Source organism: Adiantum capillus-veneris, chromosome 5 (genome assembly GCF_014529385.1).
Source record: "Adiantum capillus-veneris isolate H3 chromosome 5, ASM1452938v2, whole genome shotgun sequence".
Taxonomy (NCBI): domain Eukaryota; kingdom Viridiplantae; phylum Streptophyta; class Polypodiopsida; order Polypodiales; family Pteridaceae; genus Adiantum; species Adiantum capillus-veneris.
Genome location: NC_140935.1, coordinates 61,571,996 through 61,593,413, shown reverse-complemented (window position 1 = coordinate 61,593,413; position 21,418 = coordinate 61,571,996). Strand labels below are relative to the sequence as shown.

Below are 21,418 nucleotides of genomic sequence, written 5' to 3'. Positions count from 1 at the left end.
GAGTTTTAACGTCGTAGGAAACTATCTTAAGAGACCTTAAAGATCTAGCTGACGAGGAGAGTTGAACTCAAGACCTTTTATTCAAGAGGAAAATGGCATAACCAATCTACCACACTTGGGTGATAGAAAGGTTATACCATTTTCCTCTTTTTATTAGCGCGCACACACACACACACACACACACACACACACACACACACCACACACACCTGAGAAAAAGAGAGTTTTAACGTCGTAGGAAACTATCCCAAGAGACCTTGAAGATCTAGTCGATGAGGAGATTTGAACTCAAGAGCTGTTATTCAAGAGGGAAATGGCATAACCAATCTACCACACTTGGGTGATGGAAAGGTGATACCATTTTCCTCTTTTTATTAGCACACACACACACCCACACCCACACACACACCCGAGAAGAGGAGAGTTTTAACGTCATAGGAAACTATCCCAAGAGACCTTAAAGATCTAGCCGGAGAGAGAGAGAGAGAGAGAGAGAGAGAGAGAGAGAGAGAGAGAGAGAGAGAGATGCTTTGATTCATTTTGGGTCCTAGAGTATGGCATGGCTCATTTTAACAGTTTATGAAGAGCAGGATGACGATCTCAGAATTGTACAACAGAGGGCTCCAGTTATAAAGGTATGCTGACTGGCATTTGCCAAGGTCATGAATAAATTGTGCAACAAAAATGGATACGTAGTGCACATTTGAAGGATCTGTTTTTTTTTTTCATGTGATAGATCATACCTGACAATAGTCTTGTATTTGCTATGAAATAGTTTCCATGTCTTGTGTGCTTTAAATGTAAAACTCAAGATATTCTTCAAAATGTTTGTGTGTGTATGTTTATGTCTAAGAAGGGGTTGCAATCATACCTGGATCTCTGAACATTGCGATGCATTTGTTGTGAATAATGCATAAAGCAGCAAAATGTAAAACTCAAGATATTCTTGGAAATGTTTGTGTGTATGTGTATGTCTAAGAAGGGGTTGCAATCATCACCTGGATCTCTGAACATTGCAATGCATTCGTTGTGAATAATGCATAAAGCAGCAAAATGGTGGCATCCATTAATTTGGATAGATGAACAGTGCATTCCTTTGTTTGATTATGCATAATGACCTAAATGGTGGGGCAAAGTGGTTATGGACATTCAGAACATTCGATGAAAAAATGCTTATTCATGTTGAGATGTGTCTAACAGGAGTTTTGCCTTTAGATATCTCTGACATGTCCATTAAAGTCCAACCTCCTGCTGTGTTGGATGGTATGCCAGATTTGAAGCTGTTCCGAACTTGCTTGAAGGCGACATAGGCTGTTCTGAACTTGCTTGATTGGGACTTTCCCTTTTGGGGGGATCAGACGGCACTCGTGACGCTCGGGCTAGAGTTCGATGGTCCACAATGATTCTTCCCTGTGCAGAGGGTGGTTTGGGTATTGAGTTGCAGAGCCGTGCACTTCTTATCAAGCTCATTCTTAGGGGATTTTTCTTGGGCAATGAACCTTGGAAGATGTTAATTTAGTCCACCTTGGCTACAGTCCCTCCCATCCATGGTGTTAGAGACACATCGAGATCATCCATCTCCTTTCGTGCGCTCATTGTTTTAGATTTGAAACTCTGTTACAGTGCTTGGCCAGATGTACTCCTCACTCGAGAGGAGAGCGGAGATGAGCGACAGCCTCTTGTATGGAATTCTTTGGTCACCATCCCTATCCACTCACAGTTAGTGTGGAGATGGACCCCATCAGCTAGGGAAGCGATTACACATTGATTGGGCTATTTGGGATGCTGGTTTGGCGAGCTCGATGAGCACTTGGTGTCGTGATAGTTTGTTGACGGCAAATATCTTGGTAGAGAGGTATGATACCCGTAGAGGGATTTGGCATAGGGTTCCTCAAATTGAGTGAGCCATTCCAAACTTGTGGGACGGGGCTATGAGAGGTTATACTACGCTTCCACAACATCAGGGTTGGTGGGGCTACTTTGACGGCTTTGACACAGTCCTTGTCAAGTATTAGTTCCTTTTAGTCATTATTGTGAGAGTGAGCATGAGAGAGAGAGAGAGAGAGAGAGAGAGAGAGAGGGGGGGGGGGGGGGGGGGGGGGGGAGGAGAAGAAGAAGAAGAGGCCCCCCCATGACTACCATGAGCAGAAGACCCACTACACAATGACTTGATAGTGTGGAAGTGGGTACTCCCCTGGCCCCATAAATAGGTGCCCAAGGTGAGGTAGGACTAAGCCTGGGAAAATCCCCCATGACCCAACATAAATGATATATGGAAATATATAAGGGCACTTGGACCATAGTTACCCGGAACGCGGAATGGGAACGGCGACGGGATCCCCGCGGAACGGGGGAAGGGTGAGGGGTCCAGAATGGGAACGACGCGGAAAGGGAGGCATAAAAACACCCAAAAAAAAAGCAATTTTAAGCTTTGTGTGATTTTAATAATAGTAGTGTCAGAATCCTTTGACTCTAATACTCACAAAAACTTGATTTGAAGACCATTCAACCTTACGATGGCCAACGTGTGTCGTATAGACTTGAGAGCTTGAGGGGGAAGGGATGCGGAGAGAGAGAGAGAGAGAGAGAGAGAGAGAGAGAGAGAGAGAGAGAGAGAGAGAGAGAGAGAGAGAGAGCGCTTAAAAGTGGGAGACTCGACTCCCGAGAGAGCTTGAGAGAGAGGGGGAGAGGGAGAGAGCCTTGTCGACTCTAGAGTCTAGAGTCTAGACTAACAAGGCTAGAGCTTGAGAGTCAAGACTCGAGACTCGAGAGGGTAGAGCTTGACCCTTGAAAGCTTGTGTGCACTGTGAAGGGAAGGGGTGGGGGGAAGGGAATTTAAGAGGGGGGAGCCTCACAAGATAAAGCTCAAAAATCTGAAAATCTGCCATTCCCAGCCGTTCTGGGCCGTTGCGAGCTGTTCCGGTACCAAAACCCCCTGCAGAACATTTGGCCGTTCCGGGCCATGAAAACAGTGGACTGTTTTTGGACTGTTTTGCAGCCGCATGGATGCCAGAAGCATTGGGAACAGTGCCCCACTGTTAGAGGACAGTTCCGGGACTGTTTAGAGCTGAAAACAAGGTAAAAACCAGTAAATACAGCGAGCTGTAATTGCTGTTTTTGGGCTGAAAACAGAGGGTTTATGTCATTGGAAGCGAGTTCCAGCAGGGGGATTTGTTCGAAGCGAGTTTTGGGACCGTTATGCTATCGAAATTTTACCAGAACATGTGCGATCTAGTCGATACAGGTGAAGATTCCCAGGGCTCTAGTTTTGTAACTTTACCGTCTAAAGGAATAAAGAAATACTGATAGGGGCGCCAGTTTTTGGGGCCTACAGGTTGTTGGCGTCTGCTTGGAGCATTCTAGCTTCCGAGCCGTGTGTGCTTTTAAGTGTTAGTTCCCATTACAGTTGCCTTCTGCAAGGTTTCTTTATGTGTTAAAACTTAAAGTAAAGTTTCGGGTGAAAGCTAAAGTCTACTGCCCTATGGGCCGGTTTCGGGTCCCACAGGTCTTTCCAAGGTCACCACTGTCCCCCCTCTATAGAAAGCAATTTCTCCCTTCTCCCCTTGGGCCTCATGGCCTTGATTTCTGGCATCAGCTCTTGCATGTGTGCAATTTGCGCTAGAGTGAGGTCATTGCCAGGGAATATTGTTTTAAGAGTTGCTTTCTTTTTCAAGAGTTCTCTCCTAGTTTCCATAGTAGGGAAAGGGAAAATGAGTGCTCTTTCCTTAGAACTTCCTTCCCCACCGTTTCCTTTCTTCCCTATTCTCCATGCACCCATGTGTGTGGCTTCAGAAATCATAGTTACAGGGAATGGCCATTTTCAGGTCTCGGTTCCCCATTCCCATCCCAATTTCCTATTCCGGATCCCCGTTCCGTGTTTCAGACGTGAGTATCCGAAATCAGGAATGACATTTCATGCATGTTGCCGTTCCACGTTCCCCGTTCCAATTTCCGGTTCCGGGTAACTATGTGAGAAATGCCCATACGTTTCAATAGTTCTTTCACTTCTTCTTCCATATTTCAAATGTCTTTAAGGTCTGTAATGCCCATATGTTTCAAGAGTTCTTTCACTTCTTCCATAATTCCAATGTCTTTAAGGTCTGTAACACGCATGTGAAGGGTCATTTTGATAATGGTGGTTGTCTGGCACGTGCACATGGCTCTATGTGCCATGTGGACATGCTTCATCGACTTCTAGAAGCCAATTTTCCAATTTTGGAACCCTCTTGCATAAATGGATTGTACACCCGTTTTCACGAGTGTTGTTAAACTACGGTGGGCATCTGGCATGATGTGCATGTAGTTTTAGGTTTAAGAGGAATCCAACGAGCCGTTCCCCTTATCAACCAGATTCCTAGATTAGTAGATGTGGGCTAGTTTCACCCGAAACTTAGCCCTGGTCAAAGACTCATAAATTAAATCATTTAATGGTCTAATTTGTTAGGTTGGTGGATAGTTTGCCCTACCTCAACTTAAAGGAGTTTATAACTAGCAGATTGGGCCTATAAAGGGAGCATCCGGCCTAGCATTTCCAGGCATTGCAGCAAGCGCCAGGAGTAGCCTAGCGTTTTGGAGAGAGAGCAAACGAGGTTTGGTAACGAGATCTGCCAGCGTTTTCAGATTTTCAGCCTAGTGCTTGTGCAACTCCAGATCAGCCCTAGCGCTTGCAGATTTCAACAGCCAGCCAACATTTTCAGATTTCAGCCTTTTACCTTACTAGATCGGCTTGGATCTGGCCTCGTTAGCGTCTTCCCATTATGGTATGGTACGTCAGTAGCCCATCGAGCCTCCTCTCGGCCATTACCTCACCGTCATCGGGTGCTCCATTGCTGTCCACCATCGTCATCAAGATCTGCGTTTTCAGCCCTTCATTCCTCTCAAGGATCCAAAGGTGCATCAAATCAGCCCCGGAGGTGCCTCGTCTTGAGGAGTTACCGCGGCAACATTCACCATTCTAGTCAATAGAGTTTGCATTTGAGGTAGTGCATGTGTGTACATTCCATTTACGTAATCTAAAGAAAATACCACATCGGCAACGGTGTGGGGGACCCCTTGAGAGGGTTGGGTGGACCCCATCGGGTGCCTCTCTCTCTCTCTCTCTCTGTGTGTGTGTGTGTGTGTGTGTGTGTGTGTGTGTGTGTGTGTAAGGTGCAACGGAATGAATGTTTGAACTTTGCTCAAGATGAGTGCTTCGAACTGTGCTCAAGGTTTCCTTTTACTTACGGAAGGAAGAGCCTTCCGTTCCTTTAGTGAGAGAGTGCAATGGACACAAACAAGTGGATAAACATTGTGAATGAAGGTGCATGAGTCTGAGAGATAGAGAGGGAAGAGAATACGACACCAGAGACGTTGTAAAACCCTCCTCCGAAGGCCCCACTCTCTATGGCGAGAGCGGTCTACTTATGATTGCACAAATCTCTACAATGCTTGGACTTGCCGACGATGTCGATGACGATGAGGACGACGACGAGCCGGCCTGAAATCTGAAAACGCTAATGGCTGAAATCTGCAAATCTTGTATGTGTTGAATTCTGACTCTATGTCGATGACGATGTCGATGGCGACGATGCGACGACGACGTGCTGAAAACGCAGATGCTGAAATCTGTGTTTTCCGGGCTGAAACTGTAAACCTTGCGGAAACTGACCGTGCGGCGAGGAATTGCTGCGGGAAGGTGAGATCTGCGAGGTTCGGGACTTGATCTGCGGTGTCTAAGGGCTGAAAACTGAAAATGCTGGTGGTTGTTGATGTTCCGTCGCGATGATCTGCAAAAACGCTGAGCTTGTGATGCAAACCAAAAACGCTAGGGTTGAAATTGTCTTCTGCTGTCACCGGATGTCTTGTAAATGCAAAACGCTAGGCTGATCTGCTGTGTCTTGACGACGCCGGGGCTGATCTGCTGTGCACAAATCGTCAAGGCTGATCTGATGCAAAAAAGCTAGGTCTTTTGTGGAGAAAACGCCAGAGTAGTCGCGGGGGTTGGTCTTGCTGAGAAGTTGCCTGTTGAGCAAGCTGCTCCTGTTGCCTCTTCTACCAGAAAGTGCTAGCGCTAGGTTTATATTTATACAAACTTAGCAAAATTGCCCTACCTACTTTCCAACAAAAGTCACTTAAAAATAATAAGTGAAAAATGTCAAAAATAGGGAAAAATGGCCTATGCATTGTAAAATGGGATCTAACTGGAATCTGATGGTTATGCTGTGTGCAACCAAAGGATATGCATCTAATCTAAGTGTCTGGACATGCACGGTCTGCGAACAGACTCACAAAAGTGCCAGATCACTTCCTAATCTAGACTGACTTGACTGAACTGAACTTTGATCATGCTGTAGCTTGTCCACGGACACATAGGGTTGGATGTGTCACGTGACACACTCTCTCTCTCTCTCTCTCTCTCTCTACACATCTCTACTGCACTCTCTCATTCCCGGGAAAAGTGAATGGAACCATTATTCAAGCTAAAGGCAATCTCTAACACAAGGAAAACAAGTAAAAGATTTGTGGAAGTGTAAATTCACCATTTCAATTCCACTGCACTTGAGATTGGTATCAGGGCTTTGATTTTGCACTAATATGCTAATCTTTGAGTTTGTTTTTTCTCTCTAGTGTTTGATATGTATTGTAGCGTTTCGCCCAAGGACGCTTCTCTCACTTAGGGAACTGCAAGACCTGCCATTGCGGTAGACCGTGCGCCTTGAGCGTAAGAACTGCAAACATTGTATAGTGAGGGTTACAATTGTGGTGCGCCTGCGAGAGGGTAGTTGCTTTGTGTGCGCACTCGACCACCTCGACCTAAAGAATCCTAGCATGCATTTTTGTAGTCATAACTTCTTTGACATGACATATTGAAACCGGCCCATAGGGCGGTAGGCGTTGGCTTTCACCCGAAATTCTTTACTTTAGACTCACACACAGAGCACTTTACAAAGAGAACCTGCGACGGGAATTAACACGTGAATACACACACGGCTCGGAAGCTAGAATGCTCCGAGCAGACACCGACAACCTGTAGGCCCCAAAATTGGCGCCCCTTTTGGTATTTCTTTATTCTTTAGGAGGGTAAATTACAAGGTAAGGTCCTGGGAATCCTTTGATTTTATCCCACTAGATACCATTTGGTTTGGCCAAATTTCGGTAGCATAACAGCCCCAAAACTTGCGCGAAACCAATTCCCCTGATGGAACTCGCTTGCACTGGCGTATACCCTCTGATTCCTGCCCAAAAACAGTAAATTCAGCACGCTGTATTTACTGGTTTTTGCTCTGTTTTCAGTCCCAAACAATCCCCTAACTGTCCTCTACCAATGGGGCACGATTCCCAATGGTCCTGGCGTCCGTATGGCTGAAAAACAGTGAAATTACAGCGCATACACAGCGCTGATTTTGCACCTGTATGGTGAGGTTATGACCCTCACCAGTGCCTGCTTTGGAGTAGCAGCTAGCTACCCCTGTTCCTGCTCAACGAGGCTCTTGCCTCAACACAAAAGCATGAACCCACACAACTGTACATCAATCAAATGAGTAGCCCTCTTGTGGGGCATCACATAACTGCACGCAGGGGAGAGAGAGAGCAGTGTGTAGTGTGCAGGGCATCACTCCTAGCACCACACTGTACATGAGAGGGAAAGGAAGCACTCCATAGCTCTTAACCTATGACCAATGCTGAAATGAGGCCTCTCCCAGCTTAAAAATCAGTGCCCATTTTTCTGCAAGAGGAAACTGCATGAAATTTAGACACTTCGCGCATTTTCAAGCATTTTCCCGTTTCGGGTTCGCCGCTTAAAAATATCCCAACCGACGCGTCAGTTGACTTCACGGGAGAGTTATAAAATGTTCCCCTAGTCATACCGGAGGTAATGACGCGAATACATTTCTCGGCCCAAAATAGCCGTTCCCTAAATTTTAGGAGATGCTTCCGTTGGGCTCCCACTGGTCTTCTGACTATCTATCCTCATTGGGACCAGCGAAACCGCGAAACGCGTTTCGGCAAGGGTGAAACGCCTGAAACGCCTGAAACGTTTCAGCATGCAGGTGAAACGCCTCTGCTGAAACGCCTAAAATTTTTGGGGGTTTTTAACATGTGCACACCTACTATGTATATATATATAATACTATATACACCCTAAAAAGGCGTTTCAGTCATACGTTTCACCGAGGCTCCTCTCTTGGGTGAAACGTTTCAGGTGAAACGCCCCCGTTTCGGGGTGAAACGTTTCAGGTCTGAAACGTTTCGCGGTTACACTGATTGGGACCGCATCCAAAAGTGCAATGTGGCCCAAATGTCGAATACTTTTTGTTGGTAGTCCCACCTTGACTTTACGCCTTAATTGAGTTCACTTCCTAGTATCCACCAACTTGCTAAGTGCTACGGGGGCACCTATATGATCTTGCTCTGAGCCTAGACATCCTCTTACCATACGAATTCCAGTGCCGACCACTTCCCGTCTGCGGGTGAATCTACCGTTCACATTGGCCATACAATGTCCGACCGTTTGCTACTTCAAAAAGAGGGTCTCAAAACAAATAAAATAAACCCCATTGGAAAGAAACCAACAACCAAGGTTAGCAGGTACCACATCTCTGTGACATGGTTAATAACTGCCACGTCCTCGTGACATACCCCCCTCTTGAAATCGCAAACGTCCTCAATTGCATACCATAAATACACGCCACTGATGATCTTGTGCTATCAACACTCTTTTATCATCGCATGTATCCGCAAGAAAGGTCGTAACATACATAGATACAAATGACTCAATGAGGCCTTCATACTTTTGCCATTTCCATCTATGGCACTGAATTCATATGTACATTTGATGTACTAGCTCTTATCATTACCCCTCCTTTGCACACGTTGGGTTGGGGCATAAGTAGGTTGTAACCCAAAGGCTTCAAGGTAAAGCTGCAATACATTTGGTGACTCTGACAGTTCGTACTCTTCCATCCACTTTGCATCCATAGGCGGATAGTTCTTGAACTTCACCAAATAGCGTCTTGCAACTTGTCCTTTAACTTTTCTGTCCTTATGTGCCAAAACTTGCTCAGGTACCAGGATCTCATCAAGTTCCTCAACTTCTGGCTGATCCTCACCTGGCATATCTTCTGGCACATCACCCACGAAGGGTCTTAGAAGACTCATGTGAAACGCATTATGAATCTTCCATGCATCAGGCAATTTCAGCCTGTAAGCCACATCGCTGATCTTGTCAAGCACTTGAAAAGGCCCATAGTAACGCATGCTGAGCTTAGGAAACAGCCGTTCCTTGCCCTTCATCTTCTTTAACCTTGCCTTTTCGAACCTTAACAGAACCCAATCACCAGGTGATAGTAGCAATTCATGACGGTGACGATTAGCAGCCTTTTTCTGCTTTGCCCGAGTCTTCTCCAAGGCAACTTTGATCTTCTTATACATCTCATCCATGTTTTCAACATATCGATCTGCCTCAAAGATCTTGTCCTTTGTATGCAAAATGGGAGGAACCTTTTTGCCGCCTTCAACAATCTCAAAAGGTGCTTTGCCATTAGACGAATGCACCGTATTATTGTACGCATACTCGAGCATAGGCAAATACTGTTCCCACTTGCCCTTATTATCTGACACACAGCATTTCAGCAGATCTAAGACAATAGAATTAGCCTCTTCTGACTGTCCATCAGTTTGTGGATGAAACGAAGACGAGAACTTGAGCGTAGTACCCATGTTCTCAAACAATCCTCTCCAGAACGAACTGGTCATGCGAGGATCACGATCACTGATAATCGATTGTGGCATACCATGGTACTTAAATACATTGTACATGAACAAGCGTGCCATTTGATCAGATTTTATCTTCTTCCTGACAGGGATAAAATGGGCCTGCTTGCTGAACCTGCAGATAATGGTCCATATACCATCATTCCCTGTTAGCGTCCTTGGAAGATCAAAGATAAAGTCCATAGCAATGCTTTCCCATGGCTTATCTGGAATCGGCAGTGGTTGTAACAACCCTGGTGCCTTTTTCCTGTCAAACTTGACCTTTTGGCAAACTATGCATGCTCGCACAAAGGCATCCACATCTCTCCTCAAGGTAGGCCAATAGAAGAACGTCTCTACCGCTTTAACTGTTGCATCAATGCCACGATGCCCTGCATACGGTGGGCCATGACTCTCTTCCATGACCTTATGTCGCAATGGCCTAGTGACACAAAGTCTGCCATGCATCATCATAAAACCATGTTTGAGGAGGTAGTGCTCGTGATGTTGCCCCTCTTGTAACTGCTCAAAGATCCTTGCAAAATCTTCATCAGCAGTATACTGTTCCTTCATGTCATCTAACTCATGATGATAAGGAATTGACACAGCTGAAATTTGTGGCTTTCTTGATAACGCATCAACCACAACGTTCTTCTTGCCTTCCACATGCATAATCTGGAAGTGGAACATGGAAAGAATGTTTGCCCATCGCATATGCTTTTCGGATAACTTTGACTGTGTCAAGAAGTATCGCAAGGTCCGATGATCTGTTTGGACAACAAAATCAGCACCTAAGAGGTAGTGCTTCCAGCTAGAAAGCGCATGAATCACGGCCAAGAGCTCTTTCTCATAGACTTGCATAGTCCTCTCTGGCCCTTGCAAAATTTGGCTTTCATAAGCTACTACCCGTCCATCTTGCATTAGCACTGCTCCGATGCTACTGCCACACGCGTCACATTGAACCACAAATGACTTCCTGAGATCTGGCAAAACAATAACTGGATCTGAAGTCAAATTTTCCTTTAAGAGACCAAAAGCTGAAATCTCTTTTTGGGTCCATCCGAAAGTGACCTCTTTCTTTTGCAATGCGTGAAGAGGCGATGCTATCTCTGCAAAATTTTTGATAAACCTTCTATAGTAGGAACACAATCCCAAGAAGCTTCTGACATCGTGCACAGTCTTCAAGTTTGGCCATGTCTTGATAGCTTCGACCTTTGCGGGATCCATTCTAACACCATCCTTTGAGACTATGTGGCCCAGAAAGTGGATCTCTTCGAGGAAGAATTCACTTTTTTAGGATTGACAAGTAACCTGTAACTGCGCAGCTCTTCGGACACAATGGTCAAGTGACGCTTATGCTCCTCTTCATTCTTCGAATACACTATCATGTCATCGAAGAACGTTCCAACAAACTGTTGATGCGAGCGGAAGATCCGGTCCATCATTCTGTTGAACGTGGCAGGAGCATTTGTTAGCCCAAACGGCATCACTAGAAACTCATAAAGACCAAATGTCGTTCTAAACGCAGTCTTGTGCACATCCTCTGGGCTTATACGAATCTGATGGTACCCACTCTTAAGGTCTATCCTGTTGAAAATTGCAGCACCCTCTAAACGATCGAGAATATCATCAATTCTAGGAATAGGGAACCTATTCTTGATGGTATTCTTATTCAACGCACGGTAATCAATACACATGCGCCATGAGCCATCCTTCTTCTGCACTAGGAGCACTGGGGAGCAAAAGGGTGAAGAACTAGGCTGAATCAGCCCCTTCTCTAATAACTCCTCAACCTGGCCCACAATCTCTTTCTGCTGCGCCGCACTAACCTTGTAGGGAGGTCTATTTGGTGGGCTACACCCTGGCACCAAATCTATCCGATGGTCCTCAGGTCTCTCTGGCGGCAATTGCGACGGTAATGAATCAGAAAAACAGTCACTAAACTTTTGCAAAAATGCTTACCTTTCTTTATCTAACACAAATAAATTTGACTGATCACTATCTGAGACATCACGTGCAAAAATCAAGTACACAGAAAGATGATTCTTTATTACAGAAGTGATAGCAGAAGCAGATACAATAGGGACTGACTCTCCTTTAAGCTTTACATCCAAGATGTGAGTTTTGCCCCTATGCTGTACAATGATCTTTTTGTTGTAGGCATCCAAGACTCCATGCACTCGGAACATCCACGGGATCCCCAACAAGGCGTCACAACCTTCCAGCGGCATGATGTAAAACTCTTCAGTGTCCACATACGACTGAATATGCAGACGCAGTTTCCCAATGATGGGAGTAACACACTCTGAGTAGCCAGGACATGCCAACCCTGCCTCTGGTGTGTACCCCATCTCTTCAGCTCTGATGCCCAGCTTCATAGCTAACTCTGGCGAGATAAAGTTGGCTTTGGCACCTGGATCAAAGAAAATGAGTGCCGTCTGATCCCTAACTTTACCCCATGCCCTGCATAACTCACTGGCATCTGTGCTGGGCCTGTCACCCACCATGTCTGGCACTAAACCTACCGTGGGTTTTGGCTTCTTGCCTTTCTGGTCTTCTTTATCCTCTAATTGATAGAAAAATGACCAAGCTGCTCGCATATAAAGCATTTGTTCTCAGCCATTAGGACCTTCTTTTCCTCGAGCGACTTACGCACAAAAGGCTTCCTTTTCTGTTTCTTTGCCTGCGCTCCAGAAGTCTCGGCTGAATCCTTGTCTTGGTGGCCTTTTCTGACCCCTGTGACGCATCAGGAGCCGTTTTCACAAAGGGCTTCTTCGCTGAATTTTTCTTTTGCTGCCCTCCTTTGTCACTGCTCGGAAATCCACTATCCTCTCCTTTCAACAAGGCAAGACCAGTGTTCGCAACTTCCATAAGCTAAGTAAGGGTAGCCACTTTGTTCTTTGTACAGTAATCGCGAAGCCCTTTAGGCAGCCCACAATAGTACTTCTCTATCTGCTCTGTCAATGGCACAAATCTGTAGGAGGTCACTGAGAGTAACGCTTTACAAAACCTCCTATTGTACTCCAGCAAGCTCTTGCACGAAGCTGAAGTAAGCCGGTGCCAATCTGTCAGGACGTCGGCTTCAAATTCATTTGATAGCCAAGTAGATGCAAACATTTGCTTGAAGTAAACCCAAGTGGCGGGTGCCTGTCCTTGCATTAACAATGTCGTCCACCATGTAAGCGCATTGTCCTTCAAGAAAGTGGCAGCTTTCTTGACCTTCGAGGCCTCTGTAAAATTCCCTCCCGCATAAGCTGTATCAAACTGCTGGAGGAAAGTGAGTGCCTTGTCTTATCCTCGAAACCACTGAAGGTACTGAACTTTACTGCTGCACCACCTTGTTTGTAAGCCTTCGGCTTCTCTAGTGCCCCCAAGTTGTCATACGGAATGGTCTGCAACATGGGCACTGTCCTAGGCATGATCGGCACGTGTTTGCCATTCACATTTTGCGTCAGAGGTGCGATATCTGGCTGCTGTCCAGAAAAACCAGCCATGCCAAAATGACCCTGTGGCACCCCAAACTGGCCCTGGTTGCAGTGGAAACCTTGCTGCATGCCGATACTACCATACATGGGGTTTGGCATGATGCCTTGCATACCCCCGAACACTGTTCCTGGCATGCACGGCTGACTTCCAGGCACATAACCAGCCATACTTTGGAACACTGATCCACCCCCGAAATACCCAGGATGTACCGTGGGTGGTGGAAAAACTGAGTGCATAGCTTGGTATCCAGCTCCTTGTCCATTCAAGACAGCATGCTGGCTTTGAAAGGTGGCGGGCTGAACTGGCATAACCTGTGGAATAGGCGTTCTAGCCACTTGTTCAAGCACGGGAGGAACCTGCTTTGGAGCCCCCGACTCCGCAACATGCGAGTGTTCCCTTTCCTCCTGCACCACATGAAGTACCTGGGCTTGAGCTTCAACAAGCTCCGTACGCGGCGTAGGTTGCCTATTTTGCTGTGCACTAGTGGCGCTTGCAAGAATTCCATGAACCTCGGATTCTGCACCAGCTGCGAAAAGACATTCACCGCTGCAACTAACTGAGTCTTGAACGCATCATCCTCAAGTTGCCCAGTCATAAAGCCTTGTACTACTGGAGGGACATTCACATTGACAGGAGGTACAGATTGACGCGGCCGTGAGCTCTCGCCAATCTCAAAAACCATAGGAATCTCTTGCCTGTCCTTTGAAAAGGAACCCTCTTCCATAATTCCCTTCCCCTTGTCGGCCATAGTGTAATCCCCGCGTTCCTGCACTCTGTGTCTTTATCCCAAAACAATCCAGGCTCACTCTTTAAGGAAAAAGTGATTGATATCCCGGCAATGGAACCATGAAACCGGCCCGTAGGGCGGTAGGCGTTGGCTTTCACCCGAAATTCTTTACTTTAGACTCAAACACAGAGCACTTTACAAAGAGAACCTGCGACGGGAATTAACACGTGAATACACACGGCTCGGAAGCTAGAATGCTCCGAGCAGACACCGACAACTTGTAGGCCCCAAAATTGGCGCCCCTTTCGGTATTTCTTTATTCTTTAGGAGGGTAAATTACAAGGTAAGGTCCTGGGAATCCTTTGATTGTATCCCACTAGATACCATTTGGTTTGGCCAAATTTCGGCAGCATAACAGCCCCAAAACTTGCGCGAAACCAATTCCCCTGATGGAACTCACTTGCACTGGCGTATACCGTCTGATTCCTGCCCAAAAACAGTAAATTCAGCACGCTGTATTTACTGGTTTTTGCCCTGTTTTCAGCCCCAAACAGTCCCCTAACTGTCCTCTGCCAATGGGGCACGATTCCCAATGGTCCTGGTGTCCGTATGGCTGAAAAACAGTGAAATTACAGCGCATACACAGCGCTGATTTTGCACCTGTATGGTGAGGTTATGACCCTCACCAGTGCCTGCTTTGGAGTAGCAGCTAGCTACCCTTGTTCCTGCTCAAGGAGGCTCTTGCCTCAACTCAAAAGCATGAACCCACACAACTGTACATCAATCAAATGAGTAGCCCTCTTGTGGGGCATCACATAACTGCACATAGGGGAGAGAGAGAGCAGTGTGTAGTGTGCAGGGCATCACTCCTAGCACCACACTGTACATGAGAGGGAAAGGAAGCACTCCATAGCTCTTAACCTGTGACCAATGCTGAAATGAGGCCTCTCCCAGCTTAAAAATCAGCGCCTATTTTTCTGCAAGAGGAAACTGCATGAAATTTCGACACTTGGCGCATTTTCAAGTATTTTCCCGTTTCGGGTTCGCCGCTTAAAAATATCCCAACCGACGCGTCAGTTGACTTCGCGGCAGAGTTATAAAATGTTCCCCTAGTCATACCGGAGGTAATGACGCAAACACATTTCTCGGCCCAAAATAGCAGTTCCCTAAATTTTAGGAGATGCTTCCGTTGGGCTCCCACTGGTCTTCTGACCATCTATCCTCATTGGGACCGCATCCAAAAGTGCAATGTGACCCAAATGTCGGATACTTTTTGTTGGTAGTCCCACCTTGACTTTACGCCTTAATTGAGTTCACTTCCTAGTATCCACCAACTTGCTAAGTGCGACGGGGGCACCTATATGATCTTGCTCTGAGCCTAGACATCCTCTTACCACACGAATTCCAGTGCCGACCACTTCCCGTCTGCGAGTGAATCTACCGTTCACATTGGCCATACAATGTCTGACGGTTTGCTACTTCAAAAAGAGGGTCTCAAAACAAATAAAATAAACCCCATTGGAAAGAAACCAACAACCAATGTTAGCAGTTGCCACATCTCTGTGACATGGTTAATAACTGCCACGTCCTCGTGACACATATCGCATCATTGAAGACCTGCATTGGAAACATGAAGATGTTGATTGTGAGTATCAGGATTTGTTAGCGGCCTATGGCAACAAAGGAAGGCGCCGTCCAGATCATCCTATTAGCTTTGGAGTCTTAGCTTTGTTTGCACATCTCTCCCATCTGCTTGGAGAATTTCATCATTCCAAAAGAGGTATTGCATCGTCATCGATCTGTACACGTCTTTGGCAGTACATCGGGTCCACACCATCTGCATCTTCTTAGCAATCGGTAGCCATCAATCCGGAGCCAAAGGGTTCCAATTTGAGGCAACCACTGCGGGAGTTTGCAGGCATCGTGAGCTTACATTTGCAACCATATCCGTTGCAGAGACGAGGATTCATCTAGAGCTTCCATCATACGGCAATCTAGTCAAAGCCCCAAGAGGAGCCTCTATCTTTGAGGAATTATTTGGCGGTTTCATGAGACATCATACAGAGGACTTGCCATGGTTCGTGGGCATTCCCAAGGACAAATCCATCTTTATCTCCCTTTCGGCATTGCTCTCACCAATTTTCCCATGTAGGGGCAACATAGGCTTACCGGTAACATTTGTGGACATTGGCGTTTGCATATCCCGCCATTTGCTCAACCATCATCCATCCAGTTTGCAGTTTGGTTCACTCCATCCGAGTTGGGACAACAAAGGTTATTGTTTGCCCGTTAACCAAAAAGGGCATCGTTGGTCCAAGAGGCAATCCATTGTTTGTGAGTAGATGCATCATCACCATCCTTGTGTTTTGGACATTTCCTCTCTCACAAGTCGCCATGGAGGATATCATCTAGAAGGAACTTCATCCGAGACCATCTTATGGCGTGCATGGAATTCGGTGCCAGTACCTCACCTTAAGTAGGAGGGGATGTCACGTGCAAATGGCTCTATGTGCCACGTGGACATGCTTGATCGACTTCTAGAGCCAATTTTCCCGTTTTTTTTGCATAAATGGATTGTGCATGCGTTTTGACAGGTGTTGTTATAACACGGTGGGCATCTGGCATGACGTGCATGTAGTTTTAGGCTAGAGGAATCCAACGAGCCATTCCCCGTGTCGATCGGATTCCCACATCAAGAGATGTGCGACAGTTTCACTCGGAACGTAGCCCAAATCATGTAATGATTTAATTTGTTGGGTTGGTGGACATTTTGCCCTACCTCAACGTAAAGGAGTTTATAACTAGTAGATTGGGCCTAAAAGGGAGCATCAAGCCTAGCATTTCCAGGCTTTGCAATAAGCGCCAGGAGCAGCCCAGCGTTTTGGAGACAGAGCAGATTGGTATTTTTGGAACTAGATCTGCCAGTGTTTGCAGATTTTCAGCCTAGCACTCGTGCAACTGCAGATCAGCCCTAGCGCTTGCAGATTTCAGCAGTCAGCCAGCGTTTTCGGATATCAGCCCTTTACCTCGCCGGATCGGCTTGGATTTGGCTTCATTATCGTCTTCCCATTGCGGTCCGGTACTTCGGCAGCCCATCAAGCCCCCTCTCCCTACATGTCCTGCAGTTGCAGCTCCAGTTGCTGCACACTAGCACTGTTTCACTTTTACCCTGATATATATATATATGTATATATCTATGTATACATATACATATATATATATATACCTATACATGCACATGTATACCTATATATATATATATATATATATGTGTGTGTGTGTGTGTGTGTGTGTGTATGTATGTATGTATGTATGTATGAGATAATGAGAGAGAGAGAGAGAGAGAGAGAGAGAGAGAGAGAGAGAGAGAGAGAGAGAGAGAGTTCTCATTGGTCTTTTCTCAAAAAACATGGAGGACAGGGATCGATGCTGAAGTTTTCCAGGAGCTTTTCAAATTGGGCCAATAGTAACAACACAGGTGAAGTTGTCATACTTTCGGGTGTGGATTCAGGCAAGCGACCAATGCGAGATATAGGAAGGTTGGCATACTGCCATCCTCTTTTTCTTTTCATGGGTGAAAATTTTAAGCAGCAATCCCTTTTCTGAAAATACTCTCTTTTCTTTGATTTGTTTATTCAATGAGCAGTAATTTACTAACACAATGTAATGTATGAATCAAGCTAGGATGGTTGTTCTCTTCTTACTTGCTGTTTCGTTTGTTTTGTTGTGTGTGAAACAATGCATGATTTTTGAAGTTTTTGCATGCCATTTTCTTAAATTATCAACATGAAGGATGTATTCATGTGCTAAACTTGTAAACAAGAGTAGAATGATAAGTACCAAGGTTGCAGGTTCAAGCACATTTTATGTTGCCTTCAAAGCTTTTCATTGTACATCACATGCCAGGTATGAAATACGTCTAGTGACTTTATTACAGCTCACCTATCCGATACATCTCCACTGCCAACCCAGATGGCACAGATCCGAGGTGTGAAGCTTTGGGATGGAAGAAACTCGAGGACTATTTACCCTCGAGCGATGCCTGGAGAAAACTGGATGCGCAATCTCTACAGGAGGAAGATGAAGCTCTGAAGGATACCGATTTACAAATGAGTGATGAGATGTACTATCCAAGTCTACCATTTGCATCACTGTTCTCATGCTGCAAGGTAATTTGATATGCTGGCAAGCCCTACAATCAATCAGTGTCAGCAGGATTGGTTCTTTCTGTTCATTGTCTCTTTCCCTTCAAGTGTTGCTTTACTCAAGTTGTCTTCAAAGACTAGCCTGATAATTGAGCTCTTTATTGTTCCCTTTTTTTTGTTTATTTCCGTGATCATTTGGATTCGGTAAAGGGTTTTTGCAGGCTAGAGGCTTAAAAGCAGTTTGCATACTTCTCTTTTGTTCTGAAGGAGACAACATACAGGATGCATTTTTCTTGGGGGATGCATTACAAATTTTTCGCTCACTGAACACAATCGGTATACCTGCTAGGATAATTCTCATAATATATTCAAGATTCACTGCTCTGATATGACTAATCCTTGTGGTTAACTTGTAGGTTCGAGACCTCAAACATGGAATGTCCCTTACTCTTGGAGGTCTGTCTATGGTCCGCCACCTGATCCGACCATGTATTGAACGGTTTTGTGTCATTAAGAAGCTTTTGTAAGCTCCGTGATATTTATATTTGTAGTTTGAAATGATAACATGTTTGAGATTTAACAGCATTATACCTTGTTTGTGTTGCCGTTGTCACTATTGAGCTACTATTTGTCAAGATTGTTGCATGCGGTCTAGGATCGAGGGCATGGGAGACCACATGAGAATCTCGAGGCATGGTTTGGAGTGTGATGTTTGTAACACTTTCCAATTGCTAGCCTAATGCCATTTCCAGCCAATGATTTGATGTTGTGAGAGAAGGGACATCAAAAGAGAAAATATGAGGTATGATGTAGGATGATAGAAGTATGTGGACAGACTGTACTAATTATTGGGGTTCCATTCATGACTTTCGGTGCACATAAGAATGTTGACAGTGATTTGGATCTTTGATTTGAAGTGGTTGTAAGTGCACCTCCATGCTCCTCCTTTGATCTTCCTTGCTTTTTTTGTGATACAATTGAAGACATCCTCCAATTTTGGTATTTGCTCTTCCTTCAAAGTAGTGACTCTTGAGGAAAATTCTTAGAGAAGAATGGCTACCTTATCATCTTCATCAACTTGAACCATGATGTGGATCAACTGAGTGCATAGGCTCTTAGCCTATTGACTAAGCTTGAGACTTCTTTTGTCTTCATGGTAAGCCTTGTTGTGAGTTGCATTTTCAAATATACCTTGAAAAGCTTTGCCTTCGCTTCAAATGCCATCTTTGAAATTTGCCATGCTTCAATAATTGAATTTGCTTTATCTGAATAGGGATGAAATCATTCAAACTAAGGACGTGAAACAACACAAAGTAGTAAATGTGTTTGCAAGGCACATATGTGGCATGTTTGTTGATGCCTCTCGAAATCCTCACAGATGAATGAGGGAATTTGGCAAGGGTGTAGCATAAGTAAATCCTTTCTCGAATGACCCAGTTGTACTCACACGGAACACATGTGATGCATTGGTGACCACAATTACCTCCCACATCAATGTGGCTAGCATGCTTATTCTCTGTGTAATTTTTTCTTGAAATTTTTTTGTTAGTTTTGATCTCCATCTAACAAGTATCTCATGCCATATATGTTGCAAAGTGCAACCTTCATGCTCACCACTCCCAAATACACCAACCGCTCTCATGATTATAGTATACTCCGGCCTATGGCTATCCTCCTTCGATATTTCCTCAGTAATGGCATGTTAGTATGCAATGGAAGGCATTTAATGATATCATCAACACTTGCCCAGTTATAAATGTTGTCTTGGAGGTCGTCTTTTAATATTGGTGAAATTTTGAAACCGACATCGCTTTTGGAATGGGAAACTAGACTGAACAACCTTGTAGAATTGAGAAACCTCATGATCAATAGCATAAACATGCTCTTCCATATTATTTTCTCTGCATTAAAGCTTTGCATGCTCTCAAGACAAAATGAGAGGACCTGGCGTGTTTAGGTGTGTCCAAAAATAAACCTCTAGTCTTTGGCCCAATGGAATAGTGCCATTGTAGAGAGCTAAGGTCTTCTGCCCTCTAATCTAAAATCCCTTTCCTCATCAACCGAAGCTTGGATGCTCTTACAATTCTTGCCTTACATTAAATGGGCAGAAGCATAATGACCAACAAGAAGCATTGCATTTTAGAACCTTATCGAAGCATTGCTTTAGGGTTGACACGATGGACCTTTTTTATGCTAATGGACATGTTTTTCATTTACTGGGACACATAGGCTAAGTGCTTTTATTAAGACTAATAGGCATGTTCGTTTTAATGGGACACATAGGCCAGGCAATGTTTGGGAAAGGTTCGCCGTAGCTTAGCCTTGAGTCGATTGAAAATCAAGATTAGCCGGTTGCAAACCAAGGTAAAGGGAATAAAAAGTGGTAAAATATACAAGAAAAGAGTTCAAAAGTCCTACAAATCGAGAAAAGTCTACTAGTGTTTCCAGTTTGCATTTTGGCAAGGAGGAAACCTAGCCGTCTAGGAAAAAATACTTTCCTGAACACTGAGGCCATGTGCTTTTTCTTGCAAGTTGGCGACAATAGTCGATGTCAAAGGAGCCTATACGAGTAGCCAACTTTGTTTAAGTCTTTATTGGGTTGAAAACTACAACTTTAATGTACTTATTGTATACGTAGGTGCACTGACTCTTCCACATCCTTTTCAATATTATGTCTAGCAGTGATTAGGTCTTCCCCAATCTTAAGAAAATCCCATCAATTATTCTCAGCTCCATTTCCTTCTTAGTGTGTTGGATTCTTGCAGATTTTCTTATTGGGAGGACTTGTGAAACCTAACGAAACTAGCGCGGACTGGTTCTAGCAAGTTTTGCACTCTATCCAAAGCAGCTCCTCATCAAACTATACAAAGCACGTTACTTGTTTTTTAAATAAAATTAGTTGTCTTTGATAATACGAAGCTAGATAATTACCACGCCGGCTTTGGTCCAAACTAGACCGTGTCGGCGCGGACCGGTTTCAACACGAGGCGACGCCATCATTAATGGCGGCAAATCCAAGCGATGTTGCGGCAATTTTTTGTTTCTTTCCTATAAATTGGCTTCTTGGTTAAACTAGATTACTTTTTGCATAAGAGGAGTTTCACATTACTTTTCAACCCATGTTGATCACTAAAGTAAACCCACGCCGAATCCAATTGATGCTTTGTGTGCAAGTGACCCCCGCAATTTGACCAACTTATACAAGTGAGGAGATTGCCACATGCCCACCACTGATGCCTCGCCAACTTGAAGATGCAAGTTGAAATTGGCATGGAGGTGAGAGTATATTACCTTGAGCGTAGGTAGCACCGAAAATGGTCAGAACTTG

The 21,418-nt window shown here is 44.9% G+C and overlaps 1 protein-coding gene across 2 annotated transcripts in view; it reads left to right on the top strand.

The window, feature by feature from the left end:
• LOC147457402 (clast3-like protein) overlaps positions 1-18,998 on the top strand; it is a 45,496-nt gene extending 26,498 nt beyond the window's left edge. Inside the window, exons 3-7 of one of the 2 annotated variants that reach the window (XM_086512281.1) lie at positions 577-635; positions 17,366-17,484; positions 17,883-18,114; positions 18,358-18,426; positions 18,507-18,998. In XM_086512281.1, coding sequence (XP_086368407.1) covers positions 577-635; positions 17,366-17,484; positions 17,883-18,114; positions 18,358-18,417 — 470 coding nt within the window. In that variant the 3' untranslated portion in view covers positions 18,418-18,426; positions 18,507-18,998. Of the gene's footprint in view, positions 1-576; positions 636-17,365; positions 17,485-17,882; positions 18,115-18,311; positions 18,427-18,506 lie in introns of both variants that reach the window. The other variant, XM_086512280.1, reaches the window with a different exon arrangement.
• Positions 18,999-21,418: the final 2,420 nt, after the last annotated feature.